Source organism: Alligator mississippiensis, chromosome 2, assembly GCF_030867095.1.
Source record: "Alligator mississippiensis isolate rAllMis1 chromosome 2, rAllMis1, whole genome shotgun sequence".
Classification (NCBI taxonomy): domain Eukaryota; kingdom Metazoa; phylum Chordata; order Crocodylia; family Alligatoridae; genus Alligator; species Alligator mississippiensis.
This window is the reverse complement of record NC_081825.1, coordinates 213,649,092-213,671,463: the sequence shown is the minus strand read 5'-3', so window position 1 is coordinate 213,671,463 and position 22,372 is coordinate 213,649,092. Positions and strand designations below refer to the sequence as shown.

Genomic DNA, 22,372 nt, shown 5'->3' with positions numbered 1-22,372 from the left:
GTTGTAGCTTACAGTCTCCAAGACAGAAATGTAATCCTTTCTATTTTCTTTCTCTTTGACTGCCATAGAGTTCTAATCAGCGTCAGAATTGTTTCCAGAACTGGTATTGCACATCCTTGGTAAAGCCTTGAACACCACTTAGCTACTGTGTTTGGTTCCCACCAAGTTTAGGGCTTATATGCTCCCAAATTTTCCTTGGCCTGAGTAGGTTTCAGAAGTGGGCCTCTCTAGCATGCTTTCTGGTCAGAAGCTTTCTGTCTCTTACCTCTTCAGGGAATTAGGACACTGCAGCCAAAATACCCCAGGCCAGGGGTGGGCAAAATGGCAGATCTGGCCCATGGCCAGACTCCATTTCCTAGCAGCCTCTGCCCTGGCCAGTCTCCATGGAGACCCTGGAACCAGTGGGGCCATAACAGCATAGGGCCAGAGAACCAGGGCTCTGGTCCAGCCCTAGCCTTGGCCCCATGCTGTTATGGCCTTGCGCTGTTACGGCCCTGCTGCTTCTGGGGTCTCCATGAACACTGGCTGGGAGTGGCGCATGCAGGCCGTGCAGCTGGGTGGGAAGCTGCTCTGCGTTGTGAAGCTGCTGCAGGGCGTGAGCTGGGATCCTGTGGTGGGGACAGCATGGGGCCAGAGCCAGAGCAGAGCTGCGAGCCGCTGCCTGCACACCCCTGCCTGTGGATCCCACACTCATCACAAGGGTGTCCAGGCAGCAGATCGTGGCTCTGCCCTAGCCCTGGCCCCACTAAGATCCTGGGGTCTCCCTGGTCCCCACCCACCGCTCATGCTATGGGCTGCAAACCCATCCCAGCCTCCTGACTGCACACCCTTCCCCTGCAGATCCCACCCCTGGCAGTGGGTGCGGAGTGGATGGGTTAGGGTGCCTGGGCAGCAGGGCTGGGTATGGTAGCAGCGGCCAGAAGGAACTGCTATCACAGGGGATACTGGGTAATGGAGTCCCCCATGGGCGCAATATGGTCTGTGGGCAGGACTTTGCCTACCCCTGCCCTCAGCCCATGGGCCACTGAGGACCTCCTTCCAAGTGGTTGAGATGCATCCTTTCCTTTGTGTATACTCTTACATACAGTCCACCCAACCCTTCAGGGTCCCTGGTCGGTGAAAGCAGACAGACTCTCTGGTTTTCCAAGGGGTTCAAATAATCTCCCCTTATGTAAGCGAGTATACAAAATATATATAGATCTAGGTAAGTAATAAATGCTGACATGTATTACCCGGCCTCCATTTTCTCTCTTTTCTGGCCTTAAATTACTGCCCACTAGTAACTTAAGAGGTAGGACCTTCTCTTGCAGATCATGATTTGTCCTCCAGATCATGGAATCAATCTCTTGCATCCAACATTTTGTTCCTAGTCTTTTGTCTCTTTCTGTCTGTCTGTCTGTCTGTCTGTCTGTCTGTCTGTCTCTCTCTCTCTCTCTCTTTCTCAAATGGCCAGTGGAGAACCCTTTTCTTGTCTAATTTTAACCCCTTTCACTAGGCAACCCAAAGATTAGCTTTGTATGGTGATACAGAGCCAGCCTTAGGGATGGGCAGTGTGGGCAACCACCTAGAGCGCCATGGTTGGTGGGTGGAGTGGGGGCCACCACGCACACACGCACGCCCTGCCAGGTCCTACTCTGCTGCATGTGCCAGGCAGGAGCTGTTGGGGCACTTCAGTGGCAACTCTTCCTGGGGCCGGGCTACAGAGCCCACCATGCCCACAGCTTATTGGAGTTAGCCAGCCAGGGCAGCAGGGTAAAAAGCCCCTGGGTGGTAGTGGCAGGCACTGTCAGACAGCATGACAGACTTGGGGGCTGCTGGGTGGGGAGTGCCATGGGCAAGGCAGCAGAGCCCAACAAGGTGGCATGGCTGGGCAGACCTGGCTTGTGCACCAAGGGCTTCACCGTCACCAGCCTGCTGGGGTTGGAGGCCAAGCTGCAGCCCCCCCTGGCCAATGCCACCACCTGCTGAGGGCAAGGACGTGGATGGCTGGGCAGTGCTGCATGGCAGCCTCTGCTGCTAGGGCTGGGTGCTGCACCCTGAGAACAGACCAGCATCTTGGGTGAGCATCTTGGGTCCCCTGCCACCCACAGCTGCTGGGGCTCATGTGCCTTTCACATGTGCCTGCACCCCGCCACACACACACACCCTCCACACACCCCCACATCCCCCCCAGCCCCTTCCCATACACCCTATGCACACATCCCACACACATAATGCCAACACTAGGAGGGACTGAGTGGGGATCCCTGGGGGGAAACGTGGGGGGTGCCCAAATACAAGTGTGCCCAAGGTACCATTTTCCCTAAGGCTAGATCTGTGGTGATCAGGGTCCTCAGATGATCCGTTGTTCAGTTAACACCCTAATGCAGGCCAGATTTGGTCCATTTAAATCTGTGACTCCTAAATTTCATTAACCCTATGTTGTTAGCTGTGTATCAGATGAGAGAATTTCTCCTGCTGACTTCTATGGATTTTAGGTCAATATGGAATGAAAACCCAGCAAAGAAAATGACAAAGCCCCACATTCCAAACGGCATTTGCAGTCTGGCACAGATATGCACAGAGAGTCACGAATATCAAGCATAATTTACAAACTTCATTTAGATTCCTCAAACGACCACAGCTCTTTCAATGATTCAAAAATAAATTATTTGAAATCTGTCAGTCCTGTTTCTCAGTTCTTAGTAAGTAATGTCCTTTCTCTAAACCAAAATGAGTTTTTGCTCATGTCATTGTTAAAGCACGCCAAGATACCCTGCAAGTGTTATTCTGTGGCTGAAAGTGACTTTTCTTCTACAAACTACAGTTTACACACAGCACAAAATGGAGTGGATTACTATTGCCCTTCTGGATAAACTTGGAATCCTATCTACCGATGACAATTTTTAAAAATACAGTTAGAGCTAGATTAAACTTAGTTATATCAACACTCCTCTTTGGTGACAGGCATCAGGGTTGCCATTTTTCCTATTTGCTTTTAATAGACTGTCTCTGCTTGACACTTTTTTTACAAACTAAGAAGGTCTGGATGCATCTGCCTGCCACATAAAACTTGTGGAAAGGGACATGAGCCTCAGTCTGCTATTCCAAGGACCTTAGATGCGTTCTCCCTACAGCAGTCCCATTCTCTGCCAGGAAATCAGGATCACACTGTGGACCTGAATATTTGTTATGGGTAGGGTTGCAAAGTGTGCCTACTTAAATGTGTGGCTGGCCTATTCTGATCTTTATTATCTTGTTTTGTTCTTACTTTGCCAGATACTCAAGGGCGTTGTGCATAAATTATGCTTTTTACATAAATTCAAGGGGTAGCTCCAAGAATAGGTCTACTTTCTTTTTTTGTAAAACTTCAGTCTTTAAGTTCATGTGTAGGAAGGAGTTTTTATAGCTTTCAAGTGCTGCAATAAAGTTCTGATGTTTCATTTGTGAATGTCCATGGAATCAGAGACCAATGTTACCCCAATAAAATACCCTGTGTGTTTTCTTTCCCCCCCATATCTCTTCCTTGTCAGATGTTTCTTAGCTGCTTGAGTAGACTTTGTGTGCCATTCCCTATTCTCACTAAATCTAGCATACTTTCTGTGTCAAGAAAGAGAGGAGAATGGGCAGCCTTCAAAATTGGAAGTCAAGGCAGTGAGAGCAATAAGTAATAGCAGAAACCTCATAGCATGGAAGTTTCCAATCAGCTGGTTGGGTTGGTTTCTTTAAAAAACTAAATCCTGGTTTCTCCTGAAACCAGATCATCTGGCAGCATTTGTTTCATAAGTATAAAAAAATAAACAACTAAACCTTTTTTTGGTAGCCAAAATGAAAATGAGTGGGTTATGCACTTCTACTCTCATAAATCAATGCACGTTTAAAATGGCTCATAGGACAGAAGGGGAATCCAATGAGGAAGTAATTCAGACTGTACTAATTGGCAGAGTGAAGTGAGGTTGAAGTACTCTTTATGTACAAAGTCCAGTGGCAAACCCCCAAGTAAATTACCTCAGTCCATCTTTTAAGATAAGAAAACTGGTAGTGCATCTCAAAGGCCTGTTTGAAATAATTTTTATATTCTTAAAGAGCCAGAAACTTCTCACTGTGAAGTCAGTGGAAAGTTTTATTTTTTGCCCTTTCAGTTGAATGAAATCAGGACTACATCCAGTGTTGGGGTATAACTTTTCCTATATCCACTTTAGATTTCACTTAGGAAAATTATAGGCAATATACAAATATTATCAAAGTACAGAAGAACTTCTTCTCTTTGGTATTTGTTTTGCTTTTTATTTGCTTTGTTATTTTTGGTAAAGAATTAAAATTGGGTGTCTCTTCCGATAAGAGAACATGCAACAATAGGCATGCACTCACTCATTCAAAATTGTTTGTCACATAGCATGGCTATAATTAAATGATACTTGATGCTTCCCATAGTTAGACCCTGTTTTCAGCTGTTTATATGTTTGCTACACTTAACCATTTAGCCTTTCTTCCATGCCATGCAGCCTCACCAGGCTGAATTTTTATTTTTGCTTTTGCAGTTAAATTGCCCAAAGACATGAGAATAGAGCAGAGAACCCTGCTGAGAAGCAAAGATTTAGAGAAAGAAAACTCTCACTGTATAAGGAATGAAACTGAGATCAGAAGATGTAGGAGAAAAGGCTACATTGTGACTGAATGAAGATCCAACAGCATGAGATTAGGACTGGGAGCCAATAGGGTTGGAAAACGTAGCGGGAAGATGTCACTGATGTCCAGTTAAGGCAAGGATGGGCAAAATATGGCCTGCGGGCTGAATCCAGCCTGCCAAGGGATTCTATCCAGCCTGCAGTGGATCTCTCGGCCCCACCAAGCCCAGGTGCAGGGGGGAGCATGGGTCATGGTGTGTGTGGCTGGTTTTGCCAAGAGTGGTGCAGTGGCCAGACTCAGCTTCCCAGTAGCCCTCTCAATGGCAGCTCCTTCCAGCTACCTCTGTCTGTGTCTCTGCTACTGCTGGATCGCTCATCCACCCCGCATCCACTTCCATGGTTGCTGGACAGAACAGCATGGAGAACATCCATGGAGACCAGCCCTGGACCCCCGTGGGCAGGGTGCACTGGGCCGGGTGGATGGGATGGGACTGCAGGCAGGTGGGGAGCACCAGTAGTTTGGAGTGGTGAAATTAGGATTTGCTGCTTATAAGACTTTGATTTAGGATCAGAATCCTGCAAAGGGGACTAAGAGGGGCTAGCTGAGAAAAAAGATGACTGTGATGGAGTGATAGGGTAGGATTGGAAAGGTACAGGGCAGAAGGGTTTTTATTTGGGAAGTTAGGTTGGAAAAGCCTATGCTTGCTAGAGCAAGCTCCTATCCACCACCGAGGATAGAACCCAGGATTCTGGAGTCTGACCATCCCTCTGTCTCCATGGCATATCTGGAAACCACACTAAGTAAAGTAAAAGCCTCATTCTCCTCTAGTGCTAGTATGCAAGGATGAAGGCAATTTACTGGTGCCATCAGTTACTCTTAGTTCATATGGTCTATATAGTGTCCATAAAATTTCCATCCATACTAAAGAATTACATGGACATTAGAACAATGCCACATGATAGGGATTCTTTTAATACAGGTTACTTTTTTAAAGTGGACTGTATTCAGACTAAATGTGCAGAATGCATTAAATAGCTTGATATTGTTTTCATTATTTTAGTTTAACTTATTTCCATTATGAAATAATGGAATATATCCATTATATATTTGAATAAGAAATATAATGAGACTCTTTTTAACCCAGATATCGATCAGTCTGGCACTGTCACAAGGCAATAAGGGCCTGATACACACACATCATATACAGCAGTATCAGAATGGGTTTGTAAGTGTTTACATTCCTGAATGTCACATAGTCTATTTTGTTTTAATACAATTACGTTAAAAGAATAGGGGGAAATAGTATATGAGCATGTTATTAAAGACTGCATTGAAACACATACACCAAATGAGGGATGATTTAAAGTTGCACAGAGAGCCCTAATTTTGGCAGCAGTTTCTCATTTTTGACTAGTGGGTTTTGTGACGCTAATGCTGTTCGTAATAAACCAAGTCTGAATACAATTGACTGCTAGCAAATTGTTTGCAAGATGATGATATGTCATATTTGTTTTTTACTTTTGCAATTTTTGACTTAAAGGAGTTTTCTGTTAAAGTGCACCAGCTCACCAGATGACTTTCATTTCTAATACATCCACTGCAATCACTTCAAGGGAGAAATAACTAGTTTACTTTGTCGTTGATGCCCAGTTTGTTGTATCCTAAAGGAATTAAGTTCAGGCAACCTAAAGAAGAGTGTGAGGATGGAAATGAGTCATTGTACTGTAAGAAAAATCTATATCGATGCTTGATGAGTAACTTTAAATTTGCCTTACAGAAATCAGGAATGGGAATCTAAAGGCCATTTTAGGTCTTTTCTTCAGTCTGTCTCGATACAAGCAGCAGCAGCAGCAGCCACAGAAACAGCATCCACAGCACCATCCATCCCAGCAACCTTCTGCAGTATCCCAGCAAGCAGGACCTCCATCTCAGTGCCAGATCGGGGTGCAGCAACAGCAACCACAACCACAACAGGTGCTGGCTTCACCCCAAACACAGTGCCAACAACCCCAGCAAGCTGCACATCATCAGTTAAAAGCACAACCAGAAATGCAGTCAAGGTGGGATATTTTCTTTAAAGTTTTCCCCTTTAAAGAGATTTCAAAAACAGAATCAGACTCTTTCTCCTGCTCTTCTTCAGAGCAGAAGCTAATTAACACCTCATTCTCAGGAGGTGAAAGCTGCATAGCAATCAACTTCACAGACCTTAAAACTAAAATAGAAGAGAGAATGGTTTGTTTGTAGCAGCAATATTTATTTGTGCAGTTTTAAGATGTTGGAATAAGCAGGATTTAGGTTAAGTAAGCTAAAGGTTTTATTTCATTTTGTTTCTTTCTAATGATAAAGCCTTTAATTAGATGTACCTATCAAGAAACAGTAGTTCTTTATGCAAGACCAAGGATCATGTCCTGAAGGCAAGAAGAAGCCATGTTTTAATGTTATATGTATCTTTACAGGGATCACATAACCAGGATGAATTGTATCTTAAAATAAAAATCCCTGCAGAATTTTTCAGCTCAAAAACAGTCTCCATGGAGGAATCCGTCTCAGAGATTGGTGATAGAAACCTTTCACCATTCTTGTTGGTTCAAATCTATGATAGGTTTGTTGTTCAAAAGTTGTTAACAACTGATAGATGTTTTATGGTTCATGTGACATGAATTTGGTCTCATTTTAGTTATGAGACTAGTGCCCATATTGCAAAAATAATAATTCCATAATTTGCATCTTTTTGGCAAATCCTGAAAAACAGCCACAGCCTGAATAGACTACATAGACTGGCTATCCAATAAGACTTGACATAGTTACTCCAAATTAGGTGTGAAGCCAGTGATACTACTCCTACTGTACCCATTCCACGTGTTTTATGTATTGGACTATTTATCGGTTGAAGAAAATAGGACTTCTCGTGGGAGTGAGGTGAAAGGTTTTAGCGCTAAAGACATACCTGAGCATCTCTTTTATTTCCTATCCTACTATATGTGGTCTGTTTTGATTTTCAAGTAACAGTAAAAAATGTTTTTAATTTTAAGCTGAGTGTCAAAATAAGTGCTGGTTTCTGGCTACAGAACAACCTCAGCACCAGGAATATATATTTGGGCTGTGCAAAGCTTTGGTCACTGATTCATTGGCTGAATCTCTGAATCCAAATCAAATCAGGAGACCCTTTAATCTCTCTGAATTGATTTGGAGAGATTGGGAAAGATTCGACGATTCAGACATAGACACAGCTTTAAATGTTTTTTCTACATACCTCAAGGTACCAGGCGGCTTGTGAATGCTGCGATGCTGGGGCAGATGGAGCATCCCAGAGGAGTGTGGGGGAGCTCCCCAGTATGCTTGGCAGCAGACCCAGAAGTGGACCAGAAGCAGTTCTGGCCCAGTTCTGGGTCTGCTGGGGAGCATGCTGGGGGGCACCCTGCACCCCCGCCAGCTCGACGACTGTACCTCCTGGGTCTGGGGGGGCATCCAGGGTCCCCCCATGGCTGATCCCTGAACCAGAGTGCTGCAGGGGTGGCACGCTCAGCGGCGGACCCGGAAGTGGACTGGAAGTACTTCCGGTCTACTTCTGGGTTCATTGTCAAGCACACAGCCCCCCCCTGCCGCCTGTGCTCCTATGGGATGCTCTATCCACCCCCAGCATTTCAGTATTCACGAGCCACCTGGTACCTTAAGGTATGTAGAAAAAATATTTAAAGCTGTGTCTATGGCCAAATCGCTGATTCTCCGAATCAGTATCGAATCTTCAGATTTGGATAGTGATCTGAATCAACTAATTGAATCACTGTCCCCTATTTAGGTAGAATCTGAATCGAATATGGCCCGTTTCGCACACCCTAATATACATCCTTAACCTGAATCTTGTTAACTGGGACAGTTGTCAGAGCTTTTAGTCTTTTGCCTTACAGCAAAAACCGTGCCTTTTAATAGATTCAACAAAGCATTGAACAAAGTGGTGTTTTCTCTATAATTATATACAGACAGTATTTTTACAGCCATATGAAATTTTCATAGGTTTCTATACAAAAGTTCTCCTATATAAAAATTTAAGTTGAACATCAAGAATACATTTCAATGATCATTTCTTTGTGGCAGAGAAGCACTGAATATATTAAACATTGGGTTGGTGATTGCAACATATTCTGGTAAGTGGATTAAGGTCTAAGTAATGATCTAGAAACAATCAAAAACAAACTTCTAATTTGAAGATTTCTATAGGGGTAGCATAAATTCACAGATAGTGTATATTAGCATTATTAGCTTACACAGGTTCCTCATTGCATATAATAACGGTTTGAAAAATAAATTAATGATAAAGTTTGATTTTTGCTCTCACAAATATAGGCTCAATGTAGCATACTTTTATGTCTTAATTACTGAATATGAAACTAAACACAGACTATAGAAAACGAATCAAGTCTGAGGAGTTCTACCTAGGAATGAAGCTCTTGTGAAATGAATATAAAAAACCCCTTGGCTTTCTAAAACCACTGGCTGAGTTCAGGAGCTTTCTTTGACTGTTTCTTCTTTGCTCACTCATGTCTTCCACTTTTTCTTTCCCATTGTGCAGTGTGTCACCCAGGGACTCATCTCAAAGCAAAATCATCCGATTCACTCTTGGTCAGAAAAAGGCTTCTAGGTTAGCATTTCTTCCTCTTCTGCAATGCATGGATAACCCTTCTTGCAAGATTTCCAACTGCATGTTTAGAGTTCACCTTTAAAAACATTTACCTTTTTAGTACTTCAGAAGAGCTCAAGCTTAGGGGCTCTCTAAGACCATCCTTTTATTCCTTTGTTTTTGCTTGACTTTTTATTTAGGTGGATGCCCTTGTCTTTCCTGTTAGCAAGAAATATTGTAGCTTGATAGTTTTTGTGAGACTTTCAATTTCAAAAGGCAAGATGTTTCTAGGGGTTCCCTCCCTGACATACTTACATCAGTAATTTCCATTTCTATACAGTTGAAATGACTAATGTCATACTAAATTCTCTGTGGTAATAAGAATTGGAACATATATTCTGCAGGCAGGGCGAGCAGGTCTTCAGCCCTAGGCGCTGTCATAGACAGGGTGCCAGAATCACACCCCCACCCTGGGAATCTGCCATAGCAGGTGCAGCACCTCACTCAGCAATGTCTAGTAGAGGGAGGAAGGGGGGAGTGTAATCTCCCTCTCCCTGCCCTGCTGCTACCCTCCTGCCCCCTCAAGGAATACTTGCCATGCTAGGTACAGCCCTGCATCCAGTTGTGTATCAGTGAATGGCGCATGACAGGCAGCTCCCAAGGAGCTCATGCCATGGGGCTGCTGCACCTGGTGTGCAGTGAGCCTTTTCTCAGCAGCGGCAGCTCAAGTCCGCACTACTAGACTCAACACAGCAGTAGCAGCTGCTATTTGAATGCAGAGAGTGGGGCCAGGTAAGACTCTGTCCCTCTCCTCCTCCCTACCACTTTCCAGTGATCTGCATAATCTCCTAACCAGACCTGGACACAGGTGTGGGTGAACTGGGCAGCTGCCCAGGGTCTGGACGGAAAAGGGGCCTGAAAATGGTAATTTTTTTCCATTGTCCAATTATTATTATAATTATCTCTGGTGAAGGGGTACTCAATACTAAAAGTTCACCTGGGGCCACCAGGAATCTAGGTACATCACTGCTTGCAACCCACCCTGGGGTGCTGAGGAAGCTTGCTATGCCTCTGCCTGTGCATCAGGTGAGACAAACCATGTGCTAGGTATGTTTCATCATTGCTCCTGAACTTCCCTGTGTCCTCTAGTTGAGAATATCTAATTTTCCTGAAAATGAATAATAGGTATTTCAGTATGTTTCCCCCTGAATCCCAGCTTGACCTACATGCCAGCTCCTCACTGTACCAGTCTAAGGCTCCCTGTCATAATCATCTTAAGTGCCTTTGGCATCAATCATACATTTTCATGTGATTGATACTGCTCTTTGTATTATTGTGTAATCATAGGCATTTTATTAGGAACTCAGTTATAGTTCAGCATTAAGTACTGTATTGTCATTTGCCATTTTTTCTCACCTTTTACTTTGACCACCAAATCTTTCCCCTTTCTGCCCCTTTCTGTATGTGGAATTAATGCTGAAAAAGCATGAGTTCTGCCTAGAGTCTGGATTCACTTATCCCAAATATTTTACTTGGTGAATGGAGGGTCTAAGCACCTGAAAAGCTTCCTGTACTAGAGCTCCTGTCTCAAATCACTTTTTAAGCATTGTTGGCTCTCCCTATTACTCTTGCTTCCTTATGTATTTCCCTCCTAACACCCACTTGATATCTGAAAACCATGTGGTTCTCCTCCACACATGGTTATGGTCCATGTTAGTTTACATTTTTGGCTTAGCTGAAGGTACTGAAGAGTGGTTTTTTTTTTTTCAAATTTATACCTGGTCTCTGATAGCAAGACTCCAGGATGTCCACCCTGAAACTAGAGTCTTCTAACAAGCTCGTTCCAGATGCTACTAATGCACTTTGTTTTAGTGCTAGAGGCCTGTGATTAAACCAAAATGGATCAGATTTGTCACAATAGGATCAATAATTAGGAGAAATGATTATCCATATATCTTCTTAAGTGTTCTATTTTTTTAAATATATATATATATATAGAAAGAGAGATCTATCTATCTATCTATCTATCTATCTATCTATCTATCTATCTATCTATCTATCTAGATAGATAGATAGATAGATAGATAGATAGATAGATAGATATACTATTTACATGCATTTTGACTAGCAGATGCAATACTGATTGAGTTTAAAACTTGTTATTTTCTGTTATAGTTAATGTGTCTTGACAGTCTAATTCACTGAATAATGTTGCTAAATTTATGGATTTCTGGCTTTTTCTCTGCTAGCCAGTTTGGTCCACTACCTTCACACTGCTCTCATCTACACAAGATGCTACATCGCCTTAGCATAGGTGGGCACAAACAGTGACACTGACACTACTTCACCATAGCGTCGAGCTATGTCACTTTTGCTCGTTGCTACAGTGACATAGCATCTAAAAATAACTTTGTGCCACTGGGATTGTGCAGTACCAAGTGCATAGTTAGGGGCACATTTAGATGCACCCACTATGATTGAAAGTATCATATTTATTTGGTTATAAGGTGACCCTAAATATAAGATGACCTCCCCAATAATTACATTCTATAAATGGAAAATTTATAAATTTGTTTTAATTTTCCAGGTATAGAATCTAATTATTGGAGGTTTGCTTTGACTTTGTTCCCCTCCCACTGCTACAGCAGGAAAAATAAATTGGGGGTGGAGGGTCAGGTAGCCCCCTTGCCCTCTGCCTACCCCTTAACTTCTTCCCCCTGCAGCCCCTTTCCCCTGTCCTTACTGTCAGACCCTTCTTTCCCTAAGCACATGGAAGTGAGAAGCGAATTTGAAAATACTGACCGTGACATAAAGATGTGCGCAGTGTGGTCCCCCAAGGCTTGGTCCTTGGACCTGTGCTATTCAATGTCTTCATCAGCAGCTTGGATGAGGTCATGGAGAGCACTCTGTCCAAATTCACAGATGACAAAAATTATGGGGTAAATTAAACACAGTAGTGGGGGGGATTGAATCCAGGCAGACATGGACAGGTTGGAAAAGTGGGCAGGAAAGAATAGGATGCAGTTCAACAAAGACAAGTGCAAAGTGCTGCTTATAGGGAGAAAGAATCACCAACACACCTATAGGCTAGGGGATCATATTCTCAGCAGCACAGCAGCAGAAAGGAATCTCAGAGTCATAGCTGACTCCAGGATGAATATGTGACAAAATAATCAGTAAAGCTAACTGCAATCTATCATGCCTTAGCAGGTGCATCATGAATAGGCCCAGGAAGGTAATCCTTCCCCTCTATGTGGCATTGGTCAGGCTGCATTTGGAGTCCTGCATTCAGCTCTGGGTCCTGCACTTCAAAAGGATGTGGATAACCTTGGGAGGGTTCAGAGGAGGGCCACTCATATTGTTAGGGGCCTGCAGGTGGGGCCCTGCAAGGAGAGACTGACGGACCTGGATTTCTTCAGCCTCTGCAAGAGAAAGGGAGCCTCCGCTGAGAGGGGATCTTGTGGCTGTTTACAAATTCATTGGGGGTGGGGGGACAGCAAGAAATAGGAGATGCCCTGTTTACCAGGGCATCCCTTGGAATAACCAGGAACAATGGCCACAAACTGACAGAGAGCAGATTTAGGTTGAACATCAGGAAGAACTTCTTTACGGTAAGGGTTGCCAGAATCTGGAATGGGCTTCCAAGGGAGGTGATGCTCTCCCCTACCTTAAAGGTCTTTAAGAGGAGACTCGACAAGCACCTGGCTGGGGTCATATGACCCCAGTGCTCATTCCTGCCCAGGGCAGGGGGTCAGACTCGATGATATATTGAGATCCCTTCTGAAAATAACAACTATGAAACTATGAAATATACCTGTAGTAATTTGCATATAGTATCCATTGACTTAGTTCATCCAGAATTGATGCATTTTACCTTTTCTGGAACTGCTGCAAGTTTTAGCACAGGTACTCTATAAACACTTTTAAGCAGCTCTTTTGTACCTACTTATATATAGTACAAACTATGCATGGTATTAGTCCAAAATCAAAAGGCCATTTCATGACCCCATAGCTTAGCACTGCTCAGTATATATATGTACTCTAGATACCCCCTACAAAGGAGCCATGTGCTAATTAGCCCCAACTCATGACTGGAACCAGGTGTTCTTGCCACAAGCCCTGGGATTCTGGAAAAATGTATATGCAGTTGAAGTGCAGGGCAACCTGATTCTGCTCCAGCTCATGGAGGTCAGGGACCACACCAATCATATGTGACAGGCTGAGAGAGGTGGGGTTACAGAGCAATTCTGGGTGAATTATTTGGGATCCGGTTTGGTGATGTTTACCAGACATTTAAGGTTGGTGAAGAAATTAGAGTAATTGAAAATGGGAAATTAAGGCACAGTTCAGTTGTGGTAGTGCTGAGGAAGTAGAAAAGTATGCAGAGTAGTGGCTCACCATAACCTGAAAAAGAGCCAGTGTTCAGGGGGCCTGCACTCAGTTGGCACTGTGATGTATCTTATTCAGATGGGCTGCATGTGTTTGTCCTTGTAGTAGGTTCCCATAAAGGCATCAGGGGAGAGTGTCAGAGCTTGCTCTAGCATTGCCAAATGCCAGCCTCATATTGTAGTAACTTCAAACCTGGTGCTTGTTCCATCTTGGGGGAGCAACTACCTGTTTTTGTAAGGGCCACACACATACACACACATCTATCAGCATGTTTGTCCAATATGGACAATATGTTTTATAGCCATGCTCAGTGTTAGCTATATCTAATCAACTTGTAGTTGGTGTCCATTACTGTTTTTGGCAGCAGTTTAATAATAGGCAATGTATTTAATGAGGTCTCCTTGTGTGTGAATGTAAGTTGAGGGGCTTTTTCCCTATGCTGATGTGAAAAAAAAACCTTGTATTTAAATAAATATGATACTTGAGGAAAAATAATTCTGTCCTTATGCACTCATCTCAGGAAAAGAGTAGGAGGAAGTAATCTTGAGAAAGTTCAGTAGCTCTACTTTGGGGATAGCATGTACCAGAAACAATGTTCGATTATTAGCTAGAACAGATTATCAAGCAGTGTAACCTGCATGTGTTCCTACCTTTAAGAACTAAGAATTCATCCCCCATTAAGCACCAGGAGTTCTGCATGACCTTGCTTGAGCTCTCCAGAAAAAGCATGAAAATTGGTACAAAGAGCCCTAAGCATTCATTTTTTGCTGTCTTTTCTTCCAACCACCTCCTGCTTTTTCCTTTGTAGTCTTCTTTGTGGTAGGTGAAATAACCTAGGCATGCTCTTAGTTTCCATGTGCCTGTGATCTTTGCCATATGCAATTCTCTAGCATCCCCTAGTGTTGAATCTGGCTGTGCTTCTTCATAAACTGAGGGGTTTGTCTAAAGGAGTACAACAGAGTAAACCTCAAAATCCATAATGGTAGGTGCTAAATGCTGTAGTAATGTAAATTTATAATTGAAATATTTTTGTTTTGAGTGATGCCCATGTCTTATGTCCTCCTTTTAGCTTTGGAAGCACGTGCATGTATTTGCTAATATTTTTGCTTTTTTCTTTGTTTTTTCCCCTCTTCACTAATCTTTGGAGAGTTGGTTGATTTGTAAAGCTATATTAAGAGCCTCTTCCTACTTCTCAACAGTAATAGTGCAACAGAAACAACAATGGCTTGACTTGTCACAGCCCAACTGAGAACTTTACCTACATAACGTTTTTTAGTGTGCCCTGATAAGAAGGACTTTTGTTTGTACCCTTTTACATATGGCATGTTGATTGTCACCTTTTACAGAAAAAAAATAAAATGTTTCCAAACACTTTTATCTATATTAAATATTCAGTGATGGCTGAGAATAGCTCATCTCTTTCAGTTGCTACTGGATGTGGATTGAGCAGAGTTTGGCCTTTAACCTTAAAAATGAAGGTGTCATACTGCTTTCCAAGGTACTAAGAAGTCTCAGCAACTTTCTACTTGTACAAACTTCAGGACACTACTACATAATTTATTTCTGTGTGGTTAATACATTTAGATTTATATATGTACCCATCCAGTGAATGCAACACTATGCTAACAGTAAAGTACATTGTAAAAATGACACCTGATGGAATTACATGCCTCAATCTTGCTAAAATGTCATGGAAGCTGAGTTCTTAACTCCATTAGGCCCCTTAGGATATCCATGTTCAAAAATATTAGAAGAAGTTCACTCATCAGCCACTCAGGAAGCCTTATCAGGTTCCTCTTGCATGAGAAAAGAGAAGGATCTTGTAAACCTGGACTTGGTTGGTTCAACGGAGAAATGCACTACCAAATTTAAGACCCCTCACTGCAACCAGCCTTTTTCAGTTTAAAAGTGGGTTATTTAGTTCCTGCTCATCAATTGATCTCATAGCTGTACAAGGATTTGGGGACAATAATGGCCTTTGAGGTACTTAAAACCCAAACTTTGTATAGTTTTATAGATACAAAAATAAATCAAATTATTGTTCCATTAGAAATTGGCTGGTAGTTTTTTCCAGATCTCGTCAGGAAATGCTAGTTTTAAGCAGGAGGCACATTCTGCCTTATTTTCATTTTCTGAATTAAACGTCACCCTATGTAGAATGTACTGAGGTAATCTGTCTCAATCTGATTAACTTTGTACCTACATCAGTTTTCTAACAGCACTGAATTTACTGGAGCTGCCTGTCATGTGCACAAGAACAATCAAGACAAAAAAAGGACTCATGCCAAGTGACTATTGAAAAGCTAGGGCACTGAAGCAAAAACTGAGGGTCTGGTACTTCCATCTTTTCTCAGTTTGAGTATAGCCATATTCTGCAATTTGCTCCACTAAAACTGACCAGACTTCTCTCTGAGCACAGTCCTACTTAATTGAATAAGTGTGGCAGAACTGGCTTTTGAAAATCTTGCTTTAAATTAGTAGGATATTTCATTCAAAGGTTTTTTAATGATATAAAGCCATTCTGACTCTGATATAGTTGCGGGTACATGTATTTATCAAGGATGATAAATGCTGGCTTGTTTCACTTTCCTCTGAGACCTATAAATTCTTTTGCCTTGATTTTTATTCTCACATTATGCATGGTTTTCAGTTTTCCTCTTCCAAATGTCTTTCTTTTTCATATGAGCACTTTGTCTCATTTCATTGTTTTCCTTAACAGACTTCCAGGTCCTACCACGAGGGTGTCCGCTGCAGGCAGTGAAGCCAAAACTCGTGGTTCTATCAGTGCCAACAATCGGCGCAGCCAGAGCTTTAACAACTATGACAAATCCAAGCCTGTAAACCTACCACCAACACCATCCAGCAGCAATGAAAAAGGTAGGCTAGAATCTTTATTTTTCCTCAGATCTACTTTACTGTGCTTTTGTCCAGGAGGAGTACAGTTTTTTTGAGGCTCCAGGGACTCGAAAACATCTCCCTTTGATAAGTTATCTGTTATAGGTATAGGTTCAGAGTCTAGGGCTCTGGCAGAGTTGGTATTCAGACCTTTCTCCACGCATATTTCCACAGAAGTCAGTAATAGTTCCCCCAGATGAAGGTTTAATGACAACTGTGCCTCTGAAGCTGTTCCTACTGAAGTTAACTGGTCTTTTCGCTTTGACTCTGTTGAAGTAAGATACAGTCTTCTGGATTCACTCGATAGGTGTTCAGTGAACAAGAGATGATATAAAGGAATACAAGCTATCCTTAGTAGGAAAAAATGTTTGAGTGGATAAGTGGCAATCCCATGAGTATGCCAGCAATTTTATAGCGAGTGTGATGACAAAGTGGTTAGAATATAAGACTAGGTTCCAACAAATAGGAGGTCCCTTTGCACGTATTCGAGATGTTTTCTCATAAAATTATGCTTATTTTAAAAATGTTAAAAGATCAGTTCTACTAATAGAAATGGACCATATGGTGGTCCATGTTTGAAACATGTGTCAGGATTTGATGTAAAACAGGTTGAAGTCAAAGGGAATTTTTTTTACCGATTTTTGTGTCCTAAATCACTCTTATGATGCACCATTTAAGCAAAAGAGTGCCCTTCAGTGATGCTGAGTTTCTAGAATCCTTTGTCATTCTTCAATGCCTTTAAAAATAATTCCACCCACCATGTCTTTGTGTTGTTAACAAAGGAGTTACAATACCCAATTGAGAGACTTCTTACTTGATATCCCATATATTACCTTTTGAGTTTAGCCCTGTTGGTATATATGGGATAGAAAAACAAGAGACTTGGAAGCCAAACTTAAGGGAACCTTGTAAGTGATGTTAGGCTAAAGCTTCAAACTGAATAGATTAATAGGTGGCATGCTTTTTGATTCAAATGGTACAGCATAAAGTTCAGTAGAACTATGGGACAGTCCTGATGGACCATGGGACATTAAATAAAAGACACAGGTGATACCTCCCAACTATATGAACTTTTGCTTTATAGATCAATATCTGAGTACAGGTAAGAAAAAAAATGTTCCTTCAATTCTTTTAAGGTAATTTCCCCTCCACTTGCTGTAGCTCTATTCTTCCTGCTGGCATTTACTGGTATTTCTACTGGGTGTCTTCTGTATATTAGTCTCACCACATTGACTACTGCAGCCCTTTACAAAGGAGGGATCAGAAGCCCAAGTAAAGATGGTTTAGCTATGCAATCTTCAATTCCATTTTCTGCCCCCCAAGTAACTCTTTCTCTATAAAACAGGTAAGAGGTTGCTATACATAAGCTGTTTGGTTTCTTTGGCTATACTACTTTCTTTGCATTCAGTGGAACAAATTACTTAACATAGTTGTTTGTTTAGTTACAGCAAATCTACATATTCTATTACTAATTATGTCTTTATAAAACACTGAATACTATCAGGAATACTATCAATACTATCAGGAAGTCATTTCACTGTCACTAACAGTGCCAGACTGCCTTCCAATATACTCCTTGCTCAGTATACTCTAATTGGAGCAAGATAGCAAGTTAATCAGGTTGGCACTCAGGGCTTATCTTTAACGATTCTGCTCTCACTTATATGACAAAGTAACTGAAAGCAGAATTAGGCTATGGTTTCTGGGCATTTTTAGACATGCACGTGCCACAGTAGTGGGTGCTTTGCAAAGCACCGGGTGCTGCATCGCTTGCAGTTGTGTAAGTGGCAAAATGGTGGCAATGCACTTCTGAACTAAAACACATAAAAGGGGTTTTAGTTCAAAAGCATGCCACCACCACTTTCTGCACACTGACACGCATTTCACCGCTTATACAACTGCATGTGGCGCAGACTAGTTCTTATCAGCTTGCGTTAATCAGATTAATTGAGTTTGCTCTGAAACTGCAGTTCTCCAGTGCATCATGGAACAAAAAGGTATGTGTATAAATGCCATCTGTCCCTGGCTATGTCAGTGACTCCTCCTGTGTACTTTGGGCAAATCAATGCAAGATACATTTTCAAAATAACTGCTGATTTGGGGTGTTCTAATTTTGGGGCACATTTGTATCTTTGACCCAACTAAGGAAAAGCTCCTGTTTGGCAGTCTTGGGGGTGATTCTTTTTGTGGGGAAAAAAAGCAATGTTTAATTGAGATGATTTAAAGCAGCAGCAGCTGCTGGTGTTGTAGTCTACGACTTCTTCTCTTAAGACAATATAAGACAACATATAAAAAAGAGAGTGAAAAGAAGAGCAAATAGAGTCAGTGCAGTTTCTGTCTCTGATGCTTTCATGTGCAGCCTGGGCTGTTATCAACCACTCAAATACCTGGCATCCTGCAGTGGCAGCTAGTGCCCCGGGGAGAGCAGCACTGAGTAGCACCACAAGCAGAAGACAAGGCAAAAGACCTGGCTTAGCAGGCTCTGGCCGCAGTCAGAGCTTCTGATCGCCGTGCTGCTGGTACAATGATGGCCATAGTGGTGGAGTTTCTGCCTGAAGTGCTGCTTGAGCTGTTGGTGCCCCAGCTTTCTCCAGGGCACTGTCTACTCCTGCAAGAAGCTTAGCCCCCAGGGGCTCAGGGGCGCTCTCTCTCTCTCTCTCTCTCTCTCTCTCTCTCTCACACACACACACAAACACACACACACTCCCTGCATTTACAAATGGACAGGGGACAATGGGTTTAGAAATAGGATGCTGTGGTACAAAACAGGACCAATGACCACTGTAGACCCTAATGAAAATAAGAGTAAAAGCCCAAACTCTGTTTCATCTCAAAGTGGTACTTTGGCACATAAATGATCCTAGGCCACACTGCTCAAGTCCCTGAAAACTGCCAATTCAAAGGCAGGTGGGTCCTCCTCCATGCTGCTTTATGTGACTTAGTTATAAGGCTCAAATGAAGACATTACAGAAGTTGATCCATTAACTGTTTTTTGAGGACATGACAGAACACAGGCTATGGGCCAGGTGGTTTTTTCCTCCCCTTGATCATGAGAGAATATTTTTTGAGAAAACATTGAGGTATTTCTTCTGCTGTAGCCCCTTTCTGTCCTAAGCATGGTCACACTTTTCATGTGAGCTAAGTGGAACATTTATGTTGGAGTGCACATTTAAAGTATTAGCAGAATACTGTGGCTGAAAATATGGTGCAAAACTGTTTTTAAAAAAATCACACTATGCACATTTACAATGTACAATTGAATAAAGCAAGTAAATCATAAACGGCCTTAATTCTGTTTGCAAATCTTCAGTTGTTCTCTAAGCTGCTACATCATAGACTAGTAACACAAGGGGTGGGAGGTGGAGAAGGGGGGCAGCCCAATCCAAGGACAGAAGTCTCTACTACATAGTCAGCTCTAAGTGGCATTGGTGTTGTCAGATCTGAAAGCTTCGTCCTTAACCAAGAAAAGGAGCTTTTGAGGATCAACTATATTGCAACATTGAATATTGTAAATGCCCAACATTTGCTATTAAAAAAAACAGCGGGCCTCTGCCAAGAAATTTGTACTCCCACTTTAGTGTAATTGAAGCAAATCCCCTTATAATAAAGATTTTTTTGTGACCTGCTGTTTTGAGCATATACATAAAAAGTAGCTTCAATAAATATAGTTTCCTTGGCACTTACGAAACATGCCTTTTCATTTTGTTGTTAGGAAACCTTCATCCATCCCAGACAAGGGGGAGTAGAAAATGAATCATAGAGCAAGATATTTTGATTAATACTGTGACAGGAATGGAAAATGACCATTGGAAGCTTCCTCAGTGGGTTTTTTGGATGATAAATAGCTCCATTTGCCTTCTTTACCTCTTTTATAGCTGAGGTAACCAGATATTCTTTCTCATTTGCATAGGAAGAACAAAACTATTTTTTAACCAGTACTAAGATTCAAACTTACAAATTGAGGCATGAAACTTCAGTAATGTATTTGCTGTGTCAGGTTCTCTCATTCATACACCCCAGTGACTCAGACAGTCATTGACATTTGGAATGCTGCAAGAAAAGAATCAAGAGCTTAATTTTTCAGGTGCTCAGGACCCTCATTTATCTACCGATTTTTGAGGGCCCTTTTTACTTCTAAATCACACCAAAAAACATATGATATAAACCCTGCATGGAACCATTCTGTTTTTCCCCCTTTTTATTACATTCATGGTGTGTTAATCACACTAAACATATGAGCTATAGTAAATATTGATGATCTGCTATTCAAATTATCTTACAAAGAGCTTTATGTACTAGGTTATGTAATATTGGGAATACTAGATTAACCCTGCTTCCTTGCAGGTCCTTTTCAGTTTTCTCCATAAATACTGTACTTAGGCTAATCCTACAGAGGGCAGTAGAAGTCTGTAGGAAAAAATGTATCTTATTATTCTTTCAGTATATATGCAAGATAAAATGTGAGTAAGAATTAAATGCTATTAAAGTTAAATCTAGAAAATCTGCTACTATTTATACTTGAAAATAATTTTTCAACCTTTGACCAGGAAAACTTGAATCATATCCACTTCTTCTAGCTAGGCTTATATATCAGAAAGATAATGATGCTAAAATAATAATACTTATTTTTTTTAATAAGTATTTTTATAATAAGTATAAATAATATTTATTTAAAATAATAAGTATTTTTTATAGCCCTGCTATATTTCTTTATAGCAGGGCTGTCAAAATCATCTAGGCCTACGGGCCAGATGAGTGTGGTGGGGCCGGTCCACAGGCCAGATGGGGCCCATGGCCCACCATGCCAGATCAGCACATGTCATGCCTGTTCCAGTCAGCCTGGATGAGGTGCCACATGACACATATCCCAGACTTGCTGAGTGCAGAAGAGTGCTTCATGTGCAGCATGGATCCTGGGCCAGCCAAAATAAGCACCAGGTACATAGCATGGATCCTGGACTGTTTAGCAATCATGGATCCTAAATTGGCTGGGATGGGTGGCAAATATAGTACAGATCCCGGACTAGCTGGAGCAGGCTCTGTGCTCTGTGTTTATCTCAGATCCTGCACTCAGAGCCAGTCTGATGATGTATGGGTCAACTCAGACCCAGAGGTATCACTGGGGGGCCAAGTGATAGGGCTCTGGAGGCTAGATCCAGTCCGCAGGCCTCATCTTTCTAAATGGAGTTTGAAGCTGAAGGAGTGAAGGGTTACTGTCTCCCCTCATATAATAAGACCCTAAATATAAGAAGCCTTGAAAATGAGGGAAGCTAGTCAATTTGGGAGCTGCTCGTACAACAGCACTGAGATTGCTGTGACTTAATGGGTATTGAGGGCTTATACTGTGTTTGGATAAGTGCTTTCTCTGGGTAAGCGTATAGATATTCTCAGTCTGAAACCTGAGACGGATATTATTCTTTAACAAGTTATTCATGCCTTAAGTGATAGCCTGGCCACATATTCTAGCAATTAATGACATGATAAAACAGGGAATAGGCCACAAAATGTGTGTGATAATTTTGCTCCTGGTTCCTATCACACCTTAAATTGAAGGTGTGGCCAGTACGCTCAGAGGACTGGAAACATCAGTAAATTGATTGGCACTCCCAATCTTTGGAGTGCACTGGAGACCTTCAGGACTCTTGTATGCTCCCAAGGTTGGGAGTGCCGGTCAGCTAATTGGCGTGGAAATGCACTGGAGCAAAGGATTCTGACGCTCTCCCAAGGCTGGGAGTACCAATTAGCTGAATGGTACTGCCAGCCATGGGCACACTGGGCACCCAGGCTCCCCCTGTCTTCCTAGGATCCCCTTGTACAGCAATAGAGTGATATTGGGATCAGATCCCCTGTCCCTCAATTGCG

General features: G+C 42.2%; 1 protein-coding gene and 1 long non-coding RNA gene across 2 annotated transcripts in view; one reads left to right on the top strand and one right to left on the bottom strand.

The window, feature by feature from the left end:
• NAV2 (neuron navigator 2) overlaps positions 1 to 22,372 on the top strand; it is a 417,342-nt gene that overhangs the window by 183,250 nt on the left and 211,720 nt on the right. The window contains exons 5-6 of the mRNA XM_059722729.1: positions 6,386 to 6,668; positions 16,335 to 16,492. Coding sequence (XP_059578712.1) covers positions 6,386 to 6,668; positions 16,335 to 16,492 — 441 coding nt within the window. The remainder of the gene's footprint in view (positions 1 to 6,385; positions 6,669 to 16,334; positions 16,493 to 22,372) is intronic.
• LOC132248722 (uncharacterized) lies at positions 8,331 to 20,556 on the bottom strand. The gene is made up of 3 exons (XR_009460070.1): positions 20,466 to 20,556; positions 12,029 to 12,132; positions 8,331 to 9,323 (listed from the first exon to the last, which is right to left on the bottom strand). It is a non-coding gene; the product is annotated as an uncharacterized LOC132248722 (long non-coding RNA).